Source organism: Carcharhinus amblyrhynchos, unplaced genomic scaffold, assembly GCF_965287045.1.
Source record: "Carcharhinus amblyrhynchos unplaced genomic scaffold, sCarAmb.v2.hapA scaffold_56, whole genome shotgun sequence".
Classification (NCBI taxonomy): domain Eukaryota; kingdom Metazoa; phylum Chordata; class Chondrichthyes; order Carcharhiniformes; family Carcharhinidae; genus Carcharhinus; species Carcharhinus amblyrhynchos.
In genome coordinates, this window is record NW_027649797.1 from 258316 (window position 1) to 273267 (window position 14952).

Here is a 14952-nt window from a genome sequence, read left to right on the forward strand (position 1 = left end):
TGCATCTTTCCATGTCAAGCATGGTGGATCAGGCCCTACCATTGGCACACTGGAAGGATTTCCAGGTTCTATGACCATCAGATCCTAGCGTGGGATTTGAATGATGTGGAGATGCTGGCGTTGGACTGGGGTAAGCACAGTAAGAAGTCTCGCAACACCAGGTTAAAGTCCAATAGGTTTATTTAAACCCAGAACTTCTGGCTCAGAGGCAGGAATGTCAACTACAGCTGAGCTGCTTGTCAGGCTTGGTTCATACTCTGGATAGAAAGCACTCTGGATATGGCCACAATCCAGGCACAAATAGATTTGCTGTTCCTCAGGAAAGAGAAGATGGAGTTGAATATAGTGTGGTCTAGAGGGTTAATGGGTGATTACAGGAACTCAGAGAGTGATGTGAGGCAGAGATGGGAGATTGGAGGGGTGGTGCTGGGTACAATGATAGGGATTGTTGGTCAAAGTAGGAGACAGATTTGCTTGGGTTGCCAGGAGGGAAGCATTTCTGCTCCTTCTGATCCAAAAGCAGTGCTGATAAAAGTAATGAGCTGCTCCTTGTAGCAGTCTCCATGGTGCTAGGATTCCTGAGGCCTGAGAGACCCAATCAGTTGGCTTTAAATCTGGAAGGGAGAGGAAATCTGACACGTGTAACCTCATCAAAATATTGAAATAACCAACCCACCTTCCTTGAGTGACTGGTCACCCACATTCCCTCATCTCATCTCTGTTTAAATGGGAAGTGGGTGGGTAAGAGGCAGGTTGGGGTTGGCTTTGAGATGTTTTACATTTTAACATCCCACGCAACCCAAACCTCCCAAATTTTTGGGGTGAAATTATTCCACTGGAGTGGGTTAACCATCTCTCTGTTATTCTTTTCTTTCTATACCTCATGCATGTTGGCGTGTGTGTAAAATTCCAGTTTATCCATATCTGGTGCTTCATTACAGGAAAATTCATCCAAAACTCTGAATCTATCTTTAATTATTTCTACACAGGTCACTGGCAGTTGATGGGGTTTGTAACCTAACATATTCAATCCCTAGCCCATGTAGTCACAGGTACAGGTTTGGCTGGGATACCATCTTCTATCACATGAAGGAACTGGCTAACTCGTCAGAGGGCTGCTACCGGGAGCAGGTACGACAGCGGCATCTTGAGGGGCAACTAGACGAATAGTGTATCTTAAAGGGCATCTTCACAAATACTTGAATAGGATGGGGATAGAGGGATATGATCCCCGGAAGAGTAGAAGGTTTTAGTTCAGTCGGGCAGCATGGTCGCTGCAGGTTCGGAGGGTTGAAGGGCCTGTCCCTGTGCTGTCATTTTCTTTGTTCTTAGTTCTTTGAATACATGATTAGGATGGGAAGGATACGGACTCCGTAAGCGCATACAGTTTTAGTTTAGGCAGGCATCGTGATCGGTGCAGGCTTGGAGGGCCGAAGGGCCTATTCCTGTGCTGTACTGTTCTTTGTTCTTTGCCAGTGAAATCAGATCCTGACAAGAGTCGTGGACCTCGATTTCCTGATCATACGTCAGCTGTACACTATTCAAAATGATGTCCAGACAATCTATTCCAGTACCTGTGGGAGAGGAGATAAGAGAATTGGAGAGGTTTTGTTTTAAATGTGAAAAATAATGTTCACTATTTGCTGCAAAGGATACTGATCGTCCAGCAATGACTTTTGAAATATTCCACCATGATGATTCTCTGGCACCAAACAAAGTTTCCTTTCAGAGCTTATGGCATCATTGGACATCGGCAACTGAATTATTACACTGCGGCCAAATATTACCCAGCACTTATTGATCGCTCTCTCCTTAATAAATTAAATCAAGTACCTGCTCCAAAACATGCCCCTAGTCATGTAGTAAATATCCTATAGAGAGTGATATGCCGTGTGAGGTGCAGACTGCTGTATCATACAGTCACTGAAGGATGGGACGGTGAAGACATTTTTCAATGTATTTCCACACCAGTTAAATTACAGAATTTTTCCAAATTTAGACCAGCATTGGGACATTTCCATCAACAAGTAGTTCTGGTCTGGCTACGTGGAATGCACCTGCAGATAAAGAGACAGAGTACAAGAATCTCATAAACAGGCGTGCCAACAATAAGCTCTCCCTCAATGTCAACAAAATGAAGGAGATTGTCATCGATTTCAGGAAGCATAAAGGAAAACATGCCCCTGTCTACATCAATGGGGATGAAGTAGAAATGGTCAAAAGTGTCAAGTTTTAAGGTGTCCAGATCACCAGCAACCTGTCCTGGTTCCCCCATGCCGATACTGTAGCTAAGAAAGCCCACCAGCGAGGCATGTCAGTTACGACTCTCACTAACTTTTACAGATGCACTAATAGAAAGCATTGTTTCCAATTGTATCACATCTTGGTATGGCTCCTGCTCTGCCCAATACTGCAAGAAACTACAAAAAGTTGTGAATGTATCCCAATCCATCACGCAAACCAGCCTCCCATCCATTGAACTGTCTACAATTCAGCAAAGCAGCCAGCATAATTAAGGACCCCACATGCCCCAGACATTCTGTCTTCCACCTTCTTCCATGGAAAAAAGATACAAAAGCCTGAAGTTGTGTACTAATCAAGTCAAGAACAGCTTCTTTCCTGCTGCCATCAGACTTTTGAATGGGCCTACCTTGCATTAAGTTGACCTTTCTCTCTCCCTAGCTATGAATGTTATGGATGTTATAAGAACATAAGAACATAAGAAATAGGAGCAGGAGCAGGCCATCCGGCCCCTCGAGCCTGCCCCGCCATTCAATAAGATCATGGCTGATCTGTCGTGGCTCCACTTTCCCGCCCTCTCCCCATAACCCTTAATCCCCTCTCTTATCAAAAACCCATCAACCCGCTTCTTAAAAATACTTAGCGAGGCAGCCTCCACCACTTCAACGGGCAGAGAATTCCAGATATTCACCACCCTTTGAGTGAAGAAGTTCCTCCTCAACTCCGTTCTAAACCGCCCCCCCTTTATCTTGAGGCTGTGCCCCCTAGTCCTACTGTCTTTTTTGAGCGGGAAGAGTCTCTCCACCTCTATCCTATCCATCCCATTCATCATCTTATACGTCTCAATGAGATCTCCCCTCATTCTTCTAAACTCTAACGAGTACAAGCCTAGTTTATTCAGCCTCTCCTCATAGCTCAACCCCCTCAACTCCAGTATCAGCCTAGTAAACCTCCTCTGCACTCCCTCCAAGGCCAAAATATCCTTGCGCAGGTGCGCAAGGTGTTATGAATGTTATGGGGGCATGGAGTTGGGGGTAAGGTGTTAGCGTGGATAGAGGATTGGTTGTCTAATAGGAGGCAGAGAGTTGGTGTCAATGGGTGCTATTCTGATTGGCGGTTGGTGACTAGTGGAGTGCTGCAGGGATCAGTGCTGGGGCCTCAGCTATTTACCATTTATATAGATGATCTGGAGGAGGGGGCTGAGTGTAGGGTGTCGAAATTTGCTGATGACACAAAGATGAGTGGAAAAGCAAATTGTGCAGAGGGTGTGGAAAGTCTGCAGAGGGATCTAGATAGGCTGAGCGAGTGGGCGAGGACCTGGCAGATGGAGTACAATGATAGCAAGTCTGAGGTTATCCACTTTGGCAGGAATAATAGTAGGAGGGATTACTATTTAAAGGGCGAAAAGCTGCAGCATGCTACGATGCAGAGGGACCTGGGGGTCCTTGTGCATGAGTCACAAAAACCCAGTCTGCAGGTGCAGCAGGTGATCAAGAAGGCGAATGGGATGCTGGCCTTTATAGCGAGGGGGATAGAATGTAAAAGCAGGAAGGTCTTGCTGCAACTGTACAGGGCACTGGTGAGGCCGCAGCTGGAGTACTGTATGCAGTTTTGGTCGCCGCACTTGTGCAAGGATATTTTGGCCTTGGACGTTCACTAGGCTGATACCGGAGATGAGGGGGTTGGACTATAAAGAGAGACTAAATAGACTGGGTCTGTACTCGTTGGAGTTTAGAAGGATGAGGGGGGATCTTATAGAGACGTATAAGATAATGAACGGGATGGATAGGGTAGAGGTAGAGAGATTCTTCCCGCTCAGAAAGGTCAGCAGGACTCGAGGGCACAGCCTCAAGATAAAGGGGGGTGCAGTTTAGAACGGAGTTGAGGAGGAACTTCTTCACTCAAAGGGTGGTGAATCTCTGGAATTCTCTGCCCGTTGAAGTGGTGGAGGCTGCCTCGCTAAATATTTTTAAGTCACGGGTAGATAGGTTTTTGGTAGACAAGGGAATTAAGTGTTATGGGGAGAAAGCGGGAAAGTGGAACTGAGCCACTTCAGATCAGCCATGATCTTGTTGAATGGCGGGGCAGGCTCGAAGGGCTAGATGGCCTACTCCTGCTCCTATTTCTTATGTTCTTATGTTTATGTTCTTATGTAACACTACATTTTGCACCCTCTCGTTTCTTTCCCTATGTATGTACGCTTTATCTGTATAGCGCGCAAGAAACAGTACTTTTCACTGTATACTAATACATATGACAATAATAAATCAAATCAAAATAAAGTAGTGGAAGGGAAAATCAAAGAATTAATTAAAAACAAAGTGGATGTTGCAATTGTGAAGCTTTCTGACCATTCTGGAAGGATGAAGGTAGTGGTGTAGTGGGTATTGTCACTGGACTGGTAATTCAGGGGCCCAGGGTAATGGTCTGAGGACCCAGGTTCAAATCCCAACACAGCAGATGGTGAAATTTGAATTCAATAAAGATCTGAAATTAAAAGTCTAATGATGACCATAAAACCATTGTTGTAAAAACTCATCTGCTTGACTAGTACCCTTTAGGGAAGGAAATCTGCTGTCCTTACATGGTCAGGCCTACATGTGATTCCAGATCCATGACAGTGTGGTTGATTCTTAACTACCCTCAGGGATGGCAACAAATGCTGGCCAAGCCAGCAACACCCACAGCCCATAAATAAATTAAAAAATTAGAATTTTTTTTTTCAAATGCTTTGTCCAAAGGTAACATCCATGGAATCCTGATGGACTACTATTTAACTGCAAAGTGCATGTTTGGACCCTTAGCGTTAGCCTCCCCACCCCAATCAATTACTGAGGGACAATTAATTGGCCAAGAATTGCCAGGAACATAAGAACATAAGAAATAGGAGCAGGAGTAGGCCATCTAGCCCTTTGAGCCTGCCCCACCATTCAATAAGATCATGGCTGATCTGTCGTGGCTCAGTTCCACTTTCCCGCCCTCTCTCCATAACCCTTAATCCCCTCTCTTATCAAAAACCCATCAACCCGCGTCTTAAAAATATTTAGCGAGGCAGCCTCCACCACTTCAACGGGCAGAGAATTCCAGAGATTCACCACCCTTTGAGCGAAGAAGTTCCTCCTCAACTCCGTTCTAAACCGCCCCCCCTTTATCTTGAGGCTGTGCCCCCCAGTCCTACTGTCTTTTTTGAGCGGGAAGAGTCTCTCCACCTCTATCCTGTCCATCCCATTCATCATCTTATACGTCTCAATGAGATCTCCCCTCATTCTTCTAAACTCTAACGAGTACAAGCCTAGTTTATTCAGCCTCTCCTCATAGCTCAAACCCCTCAACTCCGGTATCAGCCTAGTAAACCTCCTCTGCACTCCCTCCAAGGCCAAAATATCTTTGCGCAGGTGCGGCGCCCAAAACTGCACACAGTACTCCAGCTGCGGCCTCACCAATGCCCTATACAGCTGCAGCAAGACCTCCCTACTTTTATATTCAATCCCCCTCGCTATGAAGGCCAGCATCCCATTCGCCTTCCTGACCACATGCTGCACCTGCAAGCTGGGTTTTTGCAACTCATGCACAAGGACCCCGAGGTCCCTCTGCACCGTCACCTGCTGCAGTTTTTCGCCACGTAAGTAATAGTCCTTCCAACCATTATTCCTACCAAAGTGGACCACCTCACACTTGCCAACATTAAATTCCATTTGCCATTTCCTGGCCCATTCGCCCAGCCTATCTAGATCCTTCTGTAGACTCTCCACACCCTCCGCACAATTTGCCGTTCCCCCAATCTTGGTGTCATCAGCAAATTTCGACACCATACACTCGGTTCCCTCCTCCAGATCATCTATATAAATGGTAAAAAGCTGAGGCCCCAGCACCGACCCCTGGGGCACTCCACTAGTCACCATCCGCCAATCCGAATACACCCGTTGACCCCCACTCTCTGCCTCCTATTTGACAACCAATCCTCTATCCACGCTAACACCCTACCCCCAACTCCATGTCCCTCGACCTTCTGCAATAACCTCTTGTGAGGTACTTTGTCAAACGCCTTCTGAAAATCCAGAAAGACCACATCCACCGGCTCTCCTCTATCCACCGCCCTAGACACATCCTCATAGAACTCCAGTAAACATGTCAGATTGTGACTTCAGTTGAGTGCCAGCAGGTTCAGGAGCAGACTGGAAGGATTTAATGCAGTCCACTGATAGAACAGGGAAAAGAAAATGTGCTGTTCAGTCACTCGTTTCCTGTTCTTCTTCGCAGATCTGAACCGAATGTCAAATTGGGCGGAAGATCAAAGAAGATGCAAAGTGCCACAGATCCACAGACCGTGAGACCAGGTAAGAGAGGAGGCTCAGCCTGTTTGAGAGCTGAGTGACTAACAGGAGGCACAGAATGCTGCAGCACAGCTAGTGAGATTAATCACAACATTAGCTCATTGCCCCACCCAGAGCAGCAACAACCCAGTCTGGGCCCACACTTGCAACTAGATTAAGATTTAAATTACATCAAGCAAGGTAATATTGTGACAGCACACAGAGAGAAGGTACATATTTCCTGCATGTTTGAAGACAGAATTTGCATTTGTATAGTACCTTTCACAACTCAGAACATCAGTAAAATGCAGATTATCTGAATATTGTTTTGTTTCATTCTTCCATGGTTAGCCGAGCCCGCATTTATTGCCATCCCTTATTGCCCATGAAAAATGTGGTTTAGAATAAAGAACAAGGAAAATTATAGCATAGGAACAGGCCCTTCAGCCCTCCAAGCCTACATCAACCATGCTGCCTAACTTAACTAAAACTTCCTACTCTTCCAGGGACCATATCCCTCTATTCCCATCCTATTCATGTATTTGTCAAGACTCCCCTTAAAAGTCAGTGTTGTATCGCTTCCACTACCTCCCCCGACAATGTGTTTCGGACACCCACCACCCTCTGTGTAAAAAAACCTGCCATGTACATCTCCTTTAAACCTTGCCCCTCACACCTTAAACCTGTGCCCCCTAGTAATTGACTCTTCCACTCTGGGAAAAAGCTTTTGACTATCCACTGACATATTTCTCATAATCTTGTAGACTTCTACCAGGTTCCTCAACCTCCGTCATTCCAGTGAGAACAAACCAAATTTCTTCAACCTCTCCTCATAGCTGATGCCCTCCATTACAGACAACATCCTGGTAAATCTTTTCTGTACCCTCTCCAAAGCCTCCACATCCTTCTGGTATGAATTGAACACTATATTCCAAGTGCGGCCTAACTAAGATTCTATAAAGCTGCAATATGACTTGCCAATTTTTAAACTCAATGCCCCGGCTGATGAAGGTAAGCATGCCGTATGCCTTCTTGACTACCTTTCCAACTGCATTGCCACTTTCAGTGATCCGTGTACCTGTACACCCAGATCCCTTTGCCTATCAATACTCTTAAGGATTCTGCCATTTATTGTATATTTCCTTTCTGTATTAGACCTTCCAAAATGCATTACCTCACATTTGTCTGGATTAAATTCCAGCTGCCAGCTCTCTACCCAAGTGTCCAACCGATCTATATCCTGCTGTATCCTCTGATGGTCCTCATCATGATCCACAAATCCACCAAACTTTGTGTCATCCGCAAACTTAATAATCAATCCAGTTACATTTTCTTCCATATCATTTATATATATTACAAATGGCAAAGGTCCTAGAACTGATCTTTGAGGAACGCCACTTGTCACAGGCCTCCATTCAGAAACTTACGCTTCCACTGTTACCCTCTGTTTTCTTTGACTGAGCCAGTTTTGTATCCACCTTGCCAGCTCACCTCTGATCCCATGTGACATCACTTTCTGCACCATTCTGCATGAGGGACCTTGTCAAAGGCTTTGCTGAAGTCCATGTAGACAACATCCATTGCCCTGCCCTCATCAATCATCTTTGTCACTTCCTCAAAAAACTCAATCAAGTTAGTGAGACATGACTTCCCCTTCACAAAATCATTTGTTTACTAGGCCATTTCAGAGTCAACCACATTGCTATGGCTTTGGATTCACATGTTGGCCAGACCAGATAAGGATGGCAGATTTCCTTTCCTAAAGGGTATTAGTGAACCAAATGGGTTTTTATAAAAGTTAACAATGGTTTCTTTGGGCACGATCTTATGACCTCGCCCCGCTTTGTCATTTGGCAAGATGAAGTAGTACAATCGGGTAACAGGCCTGTTCATACCAGCCCTGTTTTGCCAGTGAAATTGGCTTTGTACCCAGAAAGGGCACAAAGGGGATTTCAATATTCATCTGATGATTCACATCTCCCTCAACCCTAGTTCGTGAGAATCTCATCCTGGTTTTTTTTTTGCATTAGGTGCTATAAGATTGCAACTGGCAGCTCACCAAAAGAAAAGACACGATTCTCATGTTTAGTAGTAAGAATCATGCCTCTGGGCTTCATTAGACTTCTAACTCCAGATTTTTATTGAATTCAAATTTCAACATTTGCCGTGGTGAGATTTGAACCAGGATCACCCAGAGCATTAATCTGGGCCTCTGGATTACGAGCCTAGTGACAAGACCACCATGCCACTGCCTTCCCTAAAAATCATCACATTGCTGTTTGTGGGAGTTGTGTTTCCAACAGCAACCACATTTAAAAGCAATGGGCAGCACGGTGGCACAGTGGTTAGCACTGATGCCTCACAGCACAAGAACCCTGGGTTCAATTCCAGCCTTGGGTGATTGTCTGTGATTGTTTGCACATTCTTTCCATGTCTGTGTGGTTTCCTCTGGGTGCTCCGGTTTCCTCCCACATTCCAAAGATATGCAGGTTAGGTGCTTGGTCGTGCTAAATTGCCCCTTAGGTTAGCCATGGGAAAGATGTGGGGTTACGAGAATAGGGCAAGGGGCTGGGTAGGAAACTCTGTCAGAGAATCAGTGCAGGTTCGATGGGCCAAATGGTCTCTTCTGCACCATGGGGATTTGATGATTTGAAGTGATGAATTGGCAGAGAAGCAATTTGGGCAATCCAGTCAGAATTGGTGCTAGAGAAATGTAAATACTTCCTTCCACTGTTGTAATGTAGGATGCTTTTGTTCAAGCTACAGCTTCCAGTCGAGCTGGTACAGTGAACATGACACTGATAATCCAATACACGTGGCACACTCTGAGCGGGCATTGGCTAGAGTGCTGATTAGTATTTCCAGAATTTACAAGAGTTACCCAAGCTGTCAACACAAAACAGTGAAGAAAATCAAACTGGACAGCTAATCCTACTCTGTAGTTAAAGTCAGAGCACATCAGTATCCCAGCCCTGCCCCTCTGCATTAATGCTTTATTGTAGTTATAGCGTAACACCTGTGGTTAAGGTTATTAAATAATGTCCTTTATAAAATAAAATCACACTTCAGCCCACCTGTTGTGTAGTGACTAATGTTGATCTTAATTCTAAGTGTGTGATTAAAAACTCAAGTATAGTGACTGAGTGCTCAGTATGAATTCACTAGGTTTAACATTGTGCACTTCTGAACACAGCCCACAAATCGCAGGCCACTCAGAAATGACCTTTCATGTGGTCCAGACTGAAGTGTCAGCCTTGGTTCCGTGGGTAGCACTCTGTTATCTCTGAGGTGAAACGTTGCAGATTCAGGTTTCAAGCACAGAGTCTGAGCTGTTCCTTGCAGTGCAGTACGGAGGGAGTGCTGCACAGTCCAAGGTGCCATCATTCAGATGAGGTGGTAAACGAAGGGTGTGGCTGTCTGCCCTCTCAGGGTGGACATCAAAGACCCTACATCACTATTTCAAAGAATTGCAGGGGAGTTCTCCCACAGTGTTGGTCAATATTTAACCCTTGATCAACATTACTACAATGTTGCAGTTTGTGGGATCTTTCTGTGTGCAAATTGGCCACTACATTTCCCTCATTACAACAGTGACTTCACTTGAAATCTAATTGGCTGCAAAGCACTTGGTGATATTGTTGTGAAAGGTGCTATATAAATGCAAGTCTTTCTTTTCGTCATTTCCATTTTACTCTTTATTTTAAATTATGTTTCTCAAGATAAGATAAAGCAACCTTTTGCAGAATTCAGCTGTATAAATATTTTTACCACAGAACACAGCACACACGCTGTGACTTGTCTGATTCTTTGGAAGGATAATATTATGCTGTATTTAGAGAATTTCCTCACCCAGAGAGTGTCGACTCTTGCTGGGTAGTTTCAAAGGTGTCAGCAGTCTTCCACTACCCCTGCAGCTTCCCACTTCTCATGTGAACCAGTGGGGACAATAGATTTTTGTTGGTGAGGGAAGTGCTAGTGCAGGCATGATGGGCCAAATGGTCTTCTACATCAGAAGTGGCATTTCTAGGTGAGAAAATAGAATTGAAGAGGAGATCTAACTGAGCAGATCGAATGGCTTTGATTTGATTTATTGTTGTCAGGTATATTTGTATACTGTGAAAAGTATTGGCTGGGATTCTCCGGAAGTTCACGCCGGTGGGATTCTCCGGTCCTGCCAACATTGCACCCTCGCCCGCGGGTTTCCCGCTGATGTAGGCTAATGTCAATTCCCATTAACAGCAGCAGGATCAGAGAATCCCGCTGTTCGCAAACAACACGCCACCTCATGCCAGCGGGAAACACACAGCATGGAGGCCGGAGAATTCGGCCCATTGTTTCTTGTGCACTAAACAGACAAAGTATACCATTTATAGAGTACAGAGGGGAGAAGGAAAAGAGAGGGTGCAGAACATAGTATTACAGTCATAGCTAGGCTGCAGAGAAAGATCAACTTAATACAAGGTAGGTCCATTCAAAAGTCTGATGGCAGCAGGAAAAAAATCTTCTTGAGTTCTTGAGCCTGCTCCTTTGTTTCCAGGCATTGAGCGTTGAGAGGCTATTTGTCATCACAAGTGAGAACAATCCTGTCTTCATTCCGACACCAGGATCACAAGGGAGATCAGGAGGAGAAAACTGATTATTTCTTCTCCCGAGCCCAGGGGCATTATAATATCCCAAATAATATTGCCACATGTTAGTTAGCTGGATGAGATCTACTCACCCAGCCATTAACAATGTGTGCCTATTGCAGCATTAATAAGAAGTGCCTTGTGATGAGGTCCAACAAATTACACCCGAGAAAAGGACAAGGGTCAGAATCAGACGATGGGGATGACTTGTGATAGACCACACTCCCAGGGCTGCTTCCAAGCCAAGCTGACCAGACCAGAAGTTCCCAGGTTAAATCCTAAATCTTTATGGAATTACCTGGGGTCACCGTGGGGTCGCCACAATCAGCTTCCTGCCCCCAAGAATAGGGCAGGAAATGTGGCCATGATTCCTGCTCCTTACCCCTGTCTGGTGATTCCTGAAGTGCACAGCAACAACACATATTTTTATAGTATCCTTAAACAAAATGAAATATCCCAGAGCGTTTCACAGGAACATTATTAGACAAGATTCAACACTGATCCACATGACGAGATATTATACCGAGTGACCTAAAGCTTGGTCCAAGAGGTAAGTGTGTTAGAGGAAGAGAGAGAGGAAGAGAAGCCAAGAGGTTCAAGGAGGGAATTTCAGAGCTTAGGCTTTAGATAGCTGTAGGCCAGAGGTGGTGTCACTAACATCAGGCTGTTCTAATCTTCTAATACTAGGCCTGAATTGGAGGATTGTAGTGATCTCAACAGTTGGGAATAGGCTTGCATATTCCCATTCCTAACTGTTGAGATCTCTACAATCACTCTTCCTGCCCTATTCTTGGGGACAGAAAGCCGATTGTGGTAACCCCACAATGACCCCAGTGTAAAGACCTAGGATTAAACCTGGGAACTTCTGGTCTGGTCAGCTTGGCTTGGAAGCCCCTTCCCACAGCTGAGTATTTGCCACCTTTAGCCAACACACAAGGGCCACCCACTTGGGTGGGATAAGGGACCACATTGTCAGTTCCCTTGGAGCTGTATACCCCTATACATACGGGGGAATGGGCAAAGTAAACTTTGAAAAGGGTTGAGGCGAATAAAACTAAAATGCAAAAAAGCTAAAAATAGTGCATTTCTGATTTCAGGTGAATATGTTATCATGGTGAAGGACGTGACAACACCACCTTTTCTGGGTCGCACTCTCTCACCCGCTTTCATTCTCCTGAACGTGATACCACAGAAACCAACTAAAAAGAGCAGCAAAAAAGAGATTCACAAGGTGTTCAGCACGTAACAAGATCCCTGAAGAGCATCACATCTGAGGAAGTTAAAGCAATGGCATCCATGTATTATTTTGACCCTCTTTGATCTACCAGAAAGTCGGTCCCCTCTTCTTTGATCTTTCCTTTTTGCACTCCCTTTTCCCTTCATACCACCATTCAAACACTGGCTGGAATTCTCCCATTCCCACCCACCACTAGAATTTTAGCGGGCGGGTTGTGGACAATGTGAAATCTCATTGACAGTCAGGTGGGAATTTCCAGTTTTAGACCTGCGTGGCTGGAGAATTCTGCCACTGTTTCATGTCGCACTCTCGCAACCAGAAGAGAGAAGGGCCTCTCATCCCATTAGTCTGGGTCAGAGTTGAGTCCAGTTCTGAGAAGTGAAAGGGAATTTGCGAAACCACAGTGTACGCCCAGTCCCAGAATAGTCCGCTCTATAAATGGGACTAACAAGCACACAGATAGAAAAGTCCCTGCTGTTGGCGGAGGTGGTGTTTCAAAACAGATTTGTACCAGAAAAGATTAGAGGTTTTTTTTTAATATTATGTTTACTTCGGTTCATTAAGGTATAAATATAATTTTTTAAAAATTCTATTTAATAAACCACACATTTGAATGTTTTCACTTCCCTTAAAACTATGAAAGTCTGTAAGCTTCAAACGCAGCTGGTGGTGGGAAAGTTTCTCTGTCTAATTGAGAGGATGAGCTGAGGATGATGGTCAGATCTGAGGAAAGGTTCAGCATCAAACACTTTCTGAAAAGACTACTTCAGCGATGTACCTAAACTGATCTGTTTGACTGCTGCTTCTCCGGGGCTTTTAGCGGCGTGTGAGTGTATCATGTACCACAGGTTCACTCTATCATCTGTGCCCAGTTAACTGCTTATTGGGGGGCTGCGATTTGCCTCAGTGCCCTGGGCAGAGGGAATTGAAACCATGCCACCCCTGAGCCTATCCAGTGACTATAGACACAAAGTGAGGACAGGAGCAAACTCACCTGTGATTCATCTGGATTTAAATGCCCGGCCACTAAAGAATTATTATTCAGATGAAGTACCAAGTCAGCCTTTTCCTTTTCACAGGGAAGTGCAGGGAGGAGGGGAGTCAGCAAAGGTCTGATGGCCCAAATGGCCTCCTCTATTGTATGAAGTGGAAACAATGAAGGGAGATTTTAAAAATCACCGCAGTGCAATCATTTTCCTGTTAAGGATCCATGTTGAGGTCTATTTGTGACTGGAGTGGTGAAGTCTTGCTTCACCAGTCACTTGCTTTGTTGGCCTCTGGTGTGTCTTAACCTCTTCTTTCTTTATCTGTCCTTTCTTTCTCTCCATCACCAAATTCTCCTCCTGCCACTGGTAATTTGTGCTTGTGGTTTTTCAGCTAGCTGAACAACACTGTTTTATTTCTGTTTGCTGCGGCTATTGTCTCCCCATTCTCAGTCAGTGTTTAATCTAATTCTCAACCAAACCTCACACCTCTGCTTCTCAATCAACAAAACCCTGCTCCCCACCTCTCCTCCCTCCAACATCCCAACCATGACTATGCCATCCTCCCTCCTTCCAACATCCCAACCATGGCAATGCCACCTTCCTTCCCTTCAACATCCCAACCATGGCAATGCCACCCTCCCTCCAACATCCCAACCCCATGGCTATGCCACCCTCCCTCCCTCCAACGTCCCAACCGTGGCAATGCCACCCTCCCTCCCTCCAACATCCCAACCGTGGCAGATGCTACCCTCCTTCCTCCACCAGCTGCTTCCAATTCCTTTGGATCCAATGATCCTGACCCTTAATTGTGTTGTTTTTATCTTCAGTTGGAATCTGAGTGTCGCATCATTAATTCATCGTGTCATTTTAATTCTCTCCGGATGGTTCACAGTTTACTGTACAAGGAGCTCTCGTGATGCAGTGGCAGACTCCCTACCTCTGGGCTAAAAGCTCTGGGTGTATGTCCCACGCTAGGACTTGCTGCCCATGGAAGGAATGTTTATGATGTGCTAATAATCCACTTGGGAATTCTCCCATCACCTCTCCCACTCTTCTCCAAGGGGGAAAATAATGTGTGTGAAGGTATGCTTAAAAGGAAATTTTACTGTACTCTATGAAATTTATAAACCGTTTGGGAAATAAAAAGCTTTGACGTGTGAATCAGCGGCTTACAGATAATGTGAACAGTGCGTTGTGTGCTGGGAGTCCTTGTTCAAGCTGTTTCTACGAACAACATTGACTCGAGTGAACGTCTAATCTGTCCCAAGTTCTTGATCTTGGTTGGGTCAAAAGCAGTTTCAGATGGAGAGGAAAAGGCCAGAAGATGTCTCTGCGGTGCTACTCCATCAGCCCACTCCATCGCTAGCATTAAGTGCTTCCTGCCCACCCCCCCCGCCCAAAATGCTGAGCTGTGAGGAAACGACAAGGGAGAAATCTGCTAGGGAAATTGGAAAGGGAATGATCATCTATTGAGCTCCTCAAATCCTGTTGCACCATTGAGTTCTATCATGGCCGATGTGCATCTTCACTAATCTCCTAGCCGAGTT

At 45.2% G+C, this 14952-nt stretch overlaps 1 protein-coding gene across 3 annotated transcripts in view; it reads left to right on the forward strand.

The window, feature by feature from the left end:
- The window catches only part of LOC145337667 (MORN repeat-containing protein 1-like), a 189933-nt gene extending 175384 nt beyond the window's left edge, over positions 1 to 14549 (forward strand). For 2 of the 3 annotated variants that reach the window (XM_080182483.1, XM_080182481.1), the window contains 2 exons: positions 6502 to 6578; positions 12280 to 14549. In XM_080182483.1, the coding sequence (XP_080038609.1) occupies positions 6502 to 6578; positions 12280 to 12428 (226 nt within the window). In that variant the 3' untranslated portion in view covers positions 12429 to 14549. Of the gene's footprint in view, positions 1 to 6501; positions 6579 to 12279 lie in introns of those variants that run through there. The other variant, XM_080182482.1, reaches the window with a different exon arrangement.
- Positions 14550 to 14952: the final 403 nt, after the last annotated feature.